At 43.0% G+C, this 8,927-nt stretch overlaps 2 protein-coding genes across 2 annotated transcripts; one reads left to right on the top strand and one right to left on the bottom strand.

The window, feature by feature from the left end:
- Window positions 1–44: 44 nt before the first annotated feature.
- On the bottom strand, window positions 45–5,694 carry pex13 (peroxisomal biogenesis factor 13). The gene is made up of 4 exons (XM_085478409.1): window positions 5,406–5,694; window positions 1,537–2,255; window positions 1,149–1,271; window positions 45–980 (listed from the first exon to the last, which is right to left on the bottom strand). Exons 1-4 carry the CDS (start codon window positions 5,477–5,479, stop codon window positions 595–597), a joined length of 1,302 nt encoding a protein of 433 aa, XP_085334535.1. The 5' UTR covers window positions 5,480–5,694; the 3' UTR covers window positions 45–594.
- On the top strand, window positions 2,593–3,675 carry LOC146695930 (uncharacterized). The gene is made up of 3 exons (XM_085478410.1): window positions 2,593–3,157; window positions 3,244–3,361; window positions 3,493–3,675. The coding sequence occupies exons 1-3, from the start codon at window positions 3,002–3,004 to the stop codon at window positions 3,651–3,653; spliced, it is 435 nt and encodes a 144-aa protein (XP_085334536.1). The 5' UTR covers window positions 2,593–3,001; the 3' UTR covers window positions 3,654–3,675.
- Window positions 5,695–8,927: the final 3,233 nt, after the last annotated feature.

The following is an 8,927-nucleotide window of genomic DNA, read 5'->3' as shown; positions in this document are numbered from 1 at the left end:
TTTCTAACATTGTCACTTGATACCTTATAGCACAATGGACAAAAACGATTTTTAAATTATTTATTTTCATAATAATCATATTAAATATTCCAAAAATTTCTGAATGGTAACTGTTGAAAATGTGCAAAATTCGCCCCTTTCTTATTCTGAATAGATCAAATTAACGTCACAGAAAACTATACAGAAACCCAAACATGTGAGGGTCAAAACAAAATGTGATCACATGATCAAACAAAACACCTTAACTGTGTTCTTACACTGTCCTTGTACACATAATGTGCCAGTGCGCCTAAAAACACATTTTAGAATACTCATTTGTTTATTTTTGTAAAAGCTTTGAGTTTAAAAATAAAAATTCAGCTCAGATTTTCAGACGCAGTGAGCCTTGTGCATGGAAACAATTCTTGGCAAGTAATAAGAAGGTCCATACTGCGTTAAAAAAAATTGAATCGAAAATTACTTTAACAGTTCCTGATGAGGTCTGTGGATTGTCCACCACCCCAAAATATGAACTAACAGCAGATTATTAGTTAAGCTCCAGAGTTACACACTGAGCAAACCGCTGTTATGAATGAACATTTATGGACACAAAGATCATGGATCAGTCTTTTCAGGGATGTTAAGTGGTGTGTTGGAGGGCATGGTGGAGGTGGATGATCCCTGATTGAATGAAGCAGGTGTTTCCCTGTACGCTGACTCCAGAAGGTCCTCTGAGGAAGCCGAGGCAGAAGAAGAGGCTGAGGCAGAGGCAGAGGCGGGGTCCGGGGTAAAGCCTTGGGCTCCAGTTGTCTGCATTTGTGCAGCCAAGCTTGTTTGGGGTTCCTGTGTGTTCGCCCGCTGGGCCTGAGCGAGCCTCTCCATATCTGCGGCCCGGCGGCCTCTCCTCTTGCCGAGGATCTTAACGTAGTTGGCTGGGATGAGCCCTGTGGTCTCACCGTCCACACTGGCCAGGAGCCAGCCACGCACACGGGGCTGTAGCTCTACACACGAGGAAGAGGAAAACACTGTGATAGTTGTAAACATGGTGCACGCTCACACAAAAGAAGAGCCCTCATCTGTTATTCCCAAGATAAGGAAAACAAAAATAGAAGGTTTTTGGTCAAAGCACTCAGAATCAAATGTCCCGCAGCCAGTAAAAAGCTCATCACCTTTAGGAGCGAGGTTGAGCATCTCTCCAGCTTGCATAGAAAGCTCCTCCTGAGAAGCAGCTGTAAAATCATATTCTGCTCTGGCCACCACGTGGTCGTCCTCCCCACTTGCCCAGTTAGTGTCTAAATCAAGCAAGGAAACTGAATTAAAGACATTCATAATTTTAACTTGTTTTAATTAAAAACAAGTCCACTTGCTTTGTACTGTCAGTTGTAAAGTGACTAATGGCATATGGAGCTATGATACCCAATTTATTTGCCACAGAGTTACAGAAAGGCACATGATGTCATACAAGCAGACTCATCTTTACATGTGTATTGCAAACAACAAAACAAAATGTATCTTTATGAATATGTGAGTGCTTGCTGTTCCATCTGCAAGCCTTACCTTTGATTTCAGAGTCAGCAGTGGAGCTCAGCTTCCAGATAAGGTAGGGTACACCCAAGACTAGAGCAAAAAACATTAAGATGGGCCAGGATTTAACTGCCTGGTCCTCCATCTCTCTGGATGATCTCATACCAGTGGCCTCACTGGGGTTGGGCCACAGGGCTTCGACCTCAGGGTCTAGCCTCCGCCCAAGCAGCTTCTGCACCAAGCGGTACAAGTAGTGCAATGTGCGCACCAGAGCAAACTTTGACAAAACCCGGGTGAGGTGCACGCGCAGTCGTGTGACGTGGTTGACTACTTCCAGTACGGCACGGAAACCGTTATGTAGCGCAGAAAAGGTGGCGTCCATCATCATGCTTATTGAAGCAAACGCATGGACGATGCTCTCGATGGACTCAAAGGCACCGCGGCTACTTTCTTCTGCCTGCTGCACAAACCTGCTGGGGGGGACGTCTTCAAGGTGAGGTGTGTGTCTGTATCCTCCCAGGCTGTAGCCGCCACCATAGCCGCTACCATAGCCTCCACCATAGCCGTAGCTGTAAGGACTGTAGCCACCATAGATGGAGCTCCCATAGGGGCTGTAAGATTGGGAGAAGGAGCTGTAGGATGGACGGTAGGACTGCTGGACCTGACGAGGGGGCACCGGGGGCGCCATCCTGGGCAGGACAGAAGGGCCAGCAGAGGTGGAGGAGCCTCTAGCTAGTCCCAAATCTGTAGATCTGTTTGGTGACAACATAAAGATAGAATATCAGTAAAATCCACCCATAATTCATTGCAACATTAATTGAGCAAAGCATTAGTTCAGAAACGTCATGGAGTCAAGCTAAACCACAGTCCACAAACTGCTCAACAGCTCAAATATGTAAATATGTAAGAAAAATTGTGTACGTTTCTGTCCTGTGTACTGTTTGTTTGTATATGTGTCTTTCTGGCTGCTGTTACAACCAAATTACCCCTTGTGGGACAATTAAAGGATTATTCTATTCTATAGAGTGGCTCTCTTCCACAGCGTGTCCTTTGTCCTTTCTCCCTCCCCTCAACCCCAACCAGTCCTCAGAGGCTGCCCCTCCCTATACCTGGTTCTGCTGGAAGTTTCTTCCAGTTAAAATGGTGTTTTTCCTTCCCACAGTCACCAAGTGCTCGCTCAAAAGGGTTGTTTTGATCATTTAGTTTTCTCTGTATTACAATAGGGCCTCCACCTTGCCGTATAAAGTGTCTTGAGGTGACTGTTGTTGTGATTAATAGTGATGGGACGTTCTGTATCGAGGCTTCGGAGCGTGTGTCGAGTAATGGAGGGGGCGTTTCCGCGAAGCGCGTATCGAGGCTTGCTTCATTTATGGGAGGAGCTGAAAATGATGACGTCCGAAGCCTCGCTGCCCGGCTGTACCACGTGACTGGTTCATGAAGTGGTTCGAACTTTGCCGCGAGATATGACAGCGATATAAACCCTCAGACTTCATTCAAAATGTGGGTGTTTGATGGAGAGTTGCGGTTAGTGAGAGTTAGAGACAGTTTGGAGGTTTATGAGTGTGAGGAAAGTCAGGAGAGAATGGAGCCAGCTAAGAAGAGGAGGATGTCCTCCCCTGTGTGGGAACATTTTGATCTTATTCCTCCCAACAAGGTATGTGAATTTCTACAGAAGATGTATTTTCATGATACTGATGGTGCAATACAATTTATGTTGAGCTGTCTTGACTTTTGTACAAGGTGAAGTGTTTGCTATGTGCCAGGGAGCTGGGATATAACAGCAACACCTCATCCATGCTTAGGCACTACAGAGCTTTGCATGAGAATAAGGGGGACACCGATTGTGGAGCAAGACCAGGTGAGCCATCAAATGCAATGATAATATAGGATGCAGTAATGTTACTAAATGATATAACAATATTATACAACTGTTATAAGTTACGTGTGTGATATTTATATTTGTGCTTTGTCTTTATTGTCTTTCCTCAGGAGAACAATCTCAAATAGATGAAGACCTGGTCAGCATGGTGATTGAGGACTCCCAGCCATTTAGCATTGTGGAGGACAAAGGATTCAAAAGATTTGTTAAATCATTAAATCCTAGCTATGTTCTCCCCACTAAAAAGGTCATAAAAGCAGTGAAAATTTAGTTTTTACAGAATAAAATGTGAACAGGCCCCAACCACACCTCACCTCACAGTAAATGATCATTTCCATTTCAAGCATTTCCAAATAATCATTTCCCATACTGCCACTATAAATATACACAGTATACTGCCATCACTACAATATACATGTTTTACACACTCCTTTTGTTGTTGACATTTACAGGCTGTGTGCAAAATGCCACACTCTTCAAATTCATGCCAGCTATTATTTTTACGTCCAGTAGGTGTCCTGCTAGAGCAAATGAAGCTTCGCGTTGGGGTGAACCAATTGGATGAAAAGCTTCAGTGCTTCATGGGGCTTCATCTGCCCATCACTAGTGATTAATGCTATATACATAAACTGTAATTGAATTGAGTCAACTCTTCCTCCCGTCTCATCTCCAGCTCTGCTACTCTTCATCTGTACAGACTGTGGAAAATACACAGTAAATTCACAGTGCCGCTCACCATCAACCGGCAACTTTTAGCATGGGATGTTTTCTCATGTGAGCTGACGTTATGAACCAGTCAACACACCTCAAATATCATTATCACAGCTCTGATTGTTCAGCTTCTCCAATCTGATGACCATATTCTCTTAACCTTAAAAGGATATGTTGATATGTCCAAAAAAGATAAAGATGTGTGCAGATTTAATTCCATTTCCCCCCTTAAAGTGGAAAAAAGTGTCAGGTGGGGGGGGGACTGATTGAACTGTGATTGTGGAATTTGCCTCACACTGGTGCGTTCACTATTGCTTGTTTGAGAATACTGCTGTATATACACAAATGCCAGCGGACAGCATAAACAAACTGTTGTACATATATTTTTATAATTATCCGAATATAATAATAAGACAATTAAAAAAATATGACTTGCAGCAGCAAGCGGAGGAGTTTAATCTTCTCTGGGTCTTGTTTACGAGTTTGGGGACAGGTGAGCAGAGGACTGACAAATGGACAAAAAACCAAAAAAAACAAGAGCTTCTCTAAGGGTGGCTGGCCTCTCCCTTAAAGACAGGGTGAAGAGTTCAGTTACTCGAAAGGGGCTCAGCGTAGAACTGCTATTCCTTCACACTGAAGAGAGGCAGATGAGACGATTTAGGTATCTGGCAAGGACGCCTCCTAGGTGAGGCGTTCCAAGCATGGACAACCAGGAGGCCCCGGGCCAGACCCTAGACGCTCTGCAGAGGCTATATCTCTATATGCATTTTCTGCAGGAAATTGTCGGGCGAAGGAACTGAGTTTGTTGGCAAACAGCAACAGGAAGACAGCAGCTACATTTTCTTCTGAATTGACTGTTAACAACTACAGAACAAACAAAAATGCAATTCAAATATTTCTGGGGCTTTTATTAATTTCACTTGTTAACCAGAATTGCAACAAAACAAACAAACAAAAACGCTCAATCAACAGAAGAGAGAGAAATCTAGCGAGACGCACTGCCTAGGACACGGCCTCAGAGGACCAAACTAGCAGTTAGCCACTTATACGGCTGTGCAGATAAATAATTAGTTGCCGTTTTTGTTTTTGGGGCATTTTTAATGGCAACCAATTACTCTTACAATCGCAAACACGACTCATCGTTTTGCAATAATTTTCACCATCGTGTCAATTATTAAAACAAAATGTCAACTGTCGTCTAACAACTCCTGCACGAAGTGACAGCGACAACTTTAGCATTTCAACTGCGAGCAGCTGCAGCTGTAAACACGAGGGACTTCTCGCGACTGCGGCCCCTCCGAAATTCGCTCACCTGTAATTTAAAGGTGCACCAACTGAGCCAGGAATCCGCCTTTCCCATGGCCGTGTCGGGGGCTGTGAATCCATAGCAAAATATATGTGCACAGTACACAAATAATATAGAGCCCTCGCAGAATCTCCTTCCACTACTGCCTACCCGTATTTCCTCTTCTTCTTCTTCTTCTTCTTTCTTACAGTTATATTGGCGGTTGGCAAACAATTGAAAGGTGCATTACCGCCACCAACTGGTATGGAGTATGGTCTGGAACGACGACAAAAAAAAAATCTCAAATCCTGCCAAACAGGTTCGCCTCTTTTAAAAACTGAAATAAGGCCTGATAACTTTTACTTCCTGATTCCATTCGCAACAACTCAACCAGATCCAGTTTGATTTTTAGGTTACTCCGTATTTCCACTTCTCCTTTGGTTTTTTTTTTTTATCGTTGTTTAAAAACATAGAATAGACGCTTTACCGCCACCATCTGGTGTGGAGTTACACTGCAGTAACTGAGCTCTCACTGTCAAAAAAGTAGCCCAAAATTGGTGTTTGCCCCCGCGTTCCACTCCACTGTTCCACAGAGGAACCTTTTGACAGTGATAGCTCAGTTACTGCAGTGTGAAGTACTCTGTGGACCTGTAGTGTAATGTTGACAAAATGCATCATTTAAGTAAATTTTCTATCTATTATGCCAAAATATGACCTTATGCGGTTAATTTTGTGAGTTCTCTGACATCTGTGAGGTTAGACTTAACTTTTATTTTCTGAAATAAAATAAACAGGAAATATCTGTTTAAGGAAAAGTCTTAGTCTTGTCCAAGTCTAAATATTAATGCTGAGGTCTTTCTTGTTTCTTCATGCACATTTCTAATGCTTTCCTTTAATTCTATGAAATCATTTTTGGTATTTGAAAGTCTTTTTACATTTTATTCAGAGCTATTTTCTCTGTTTCTTTCTCTGTGTTTGCTACCTTTCCTTTCATTTCTGCCTCAAAATGCTCCTGGACAAATCATTGTCCTTTGTGGCTTCATTTTAAATCTGGAATCTTAATTTTATTTCATTTTATTTTAATTTAAATCCAAATGCCATCCATATGATTAAAAACTTCCCCACTCTTTGTCCTTAATGTCTACAGTGTTGCCTTCTGGTAGTACATTCCCCTCCTGACTCCTTTCCCTCTCTTTGTTACCATTTACACTTCTTCCAACTACAGATCCCACACTTGATGGTGACTTGTGGTATTGGCTCAAAGTTGGCCTCTAGTGATCAACAAACTCCTGATGAAGGCTCTCAGGGTCCTGTTGATCTTGTTAAACTTTCTTGGATGTCTTCCACTGTGATGCTTACTGGTTCCTGTTCAGAGAGGTTGCTGTGGTCTGGTCTTAGCTCTGCTAGCCACTGAGCATTGTTGTTATGGGTCCCTTCTCCCACATGCTCTTCCAGTATTACTCTATCTCCAGTCTCGGTGACACTGTTTTCATATTGTTCCCCTGCACTGAGTGTACACCTTGGATGGTATAAATTTCCCTCTCTCCCTGCAGGCGGTCTTTATCCTTCATCCTCCGGTCCTCTACCAGATGCTCAAGGCTCCTGCGCAGTATCTTTGCTGTTCCTAGGACTGCGTCTGATCTCCTAGAGTGACTTGCCCAGGTTGGGGGGGGGGGTCACTGTACCGAGTAGTCAGATTACCTGATTACTGAGACCACTGTTGTCTTTATCCTCCACATCTTCTCAAGCTATTCTCCCAGCCCTTGGTACTTGTTGAGCTTCTCGACTTCCTTTTTCCTGATGTTGCTATCATTCGGTATAGCTACATCTGTCACTACAGCCATCTTCCACTACTTGTCCACCACCACTATGTCTAGTTGGTTAGCCATTACCAGTTTGTCTGTCTGTATCTGGAAGTTCAACAGGATGTTAGCCTGGTCATTCTCATCCACCTTAGGGGGCATCTCCCATTTTGACCTTGGGACTTCCAGGCCGTGCTTGGCACAGTATGACCTGTATGATACTATGCCAGCCACTTGGTCATGACATTCATGACATTCCATGTATGCCCTGACTGCTAGCACCTTACACCCTGCTGTTATGTGCTGAATTGTCTCAGGGGCATCTCTACAAAGCCTGCCCCTGGGGTCTTGTCTGGTGTGGTGTATATATTTATACACCACCATATATACCGTATATATATATACAGACCTGAGTCAAAAATTCAGTATTTACAGGTAAAACAGTCATTACACCCCTGAGAGGGGAAAAAAAGCAAAGGCAGACGAAATTGGGTGACGTGTGAGGTCATCTCAGAATGTCATCAACTTAAAAAACATTTGCACCTTGTGCTTTTGTCCAACAGAGGGTGCTGTGACTCATCAGATAAGACTGACGCAGTTCTGTGGGCTTTAATATTACAGATGAAAGGGAATTTCCCCTGTTTGTACTCTGTAATTAAACAAAGAACACGTTTTTGTTTAAAAACCATGGTTTTACTAACTAATATGCAGTCATTTTTAATATAATCTGACGAGAGTCATCAACACGTTGCTGATGTTTGGATTTTTATTACAAAACCTATAACAGGCAGTCAGAATGTGAAATGTGAGTGAACAGCTTTTGGTAACCAAAGAAAATACAACACTACAAAGTCTCCTGTCCCCACTCTAATGCACCCAAGATGACACAATTTCCTCTATCTAGACAGTAAAGTTGCTAAGACCTGATAACATCTCTGTGTTATCCTCTGTAACCTGCTTAGCAAAAAGAAACAACATGCCGCTGACACAGTTTCACACCTCTGACACTAACAGAAGATGGATACTTGTTTGCCGAGTAGAATATATATCTATATATATGTCTATATCTATAGATATAGACATATATATATATATTAGCATTATAAGACTTCTGTTGTCAGAAATATTGCTGACAGCAGCTTCAAGATTTGACTTTTAACCTGTTGTGTGAGATTGGCTTGAGGATGCGTTCACTAGCTCTCGGTAACGTCAGTTAACTGAGGGGGTGATCTGTGACTCCGCTGCTGTGAGCGTGAGCAAAGGAGGTGTACAGTGTGGTTTAAAAAACCACTAAGAACCAGGAGGGAGTCCTGTGATGTCAAGCACTGTTGGTGCATGTGGGTGGGTGGGGGTGGGGTGTGCGCAGCATTGTCACATTAGATTCCCTAGGGTGGGACTACAGAAAACACCAGTGTGATCTCACAGCGTAGGTGTACAATACCGAGGCTGCCTTTTTGTGGCGTGATGGTGTCAGAATCCAGGGCCAAAGGTGCGAATCCAAGTCTCTGCCTGTGGTGACACTGAGTGGGGGAAGACTGTTGAACTGATGATGCTTCTGATATTTAGGGGTTCGTGCCATGCAACTGTGACCTGTGACCTTTTCAGATTGTGATGATATTGGAAGAAGAATGATTTTTACACTTGAGTTAATTCACAGAACTAAAGATATTTAATTTATTACATGCTAAAAGGTTGTGGATTTGTAAGTGTGATTGTTGGTTGTAAAAATACTGCATCTGCCACTCTT

This window comes from Copadichromis virginalis, linkage group LG13, assembly GCF_057382275.1.
Source record: "Copadichromis virginalis isolate Kocher_CV1m ecotype Utaka linkage group LG13, C_Virginalis_male_GT1.1, whole genome shotgun sequence".
Taxonomy (NCBI): domain Eukaryota; kingdom Metazoa; phylum Chordata; class Actinopteri; order Cichliformes; family Cichlidae; genus Copadichromis; species Copadichromis virginalis.
This window is presented reverse-complemented; position numbering and strand designations above follow the sequence as displayed.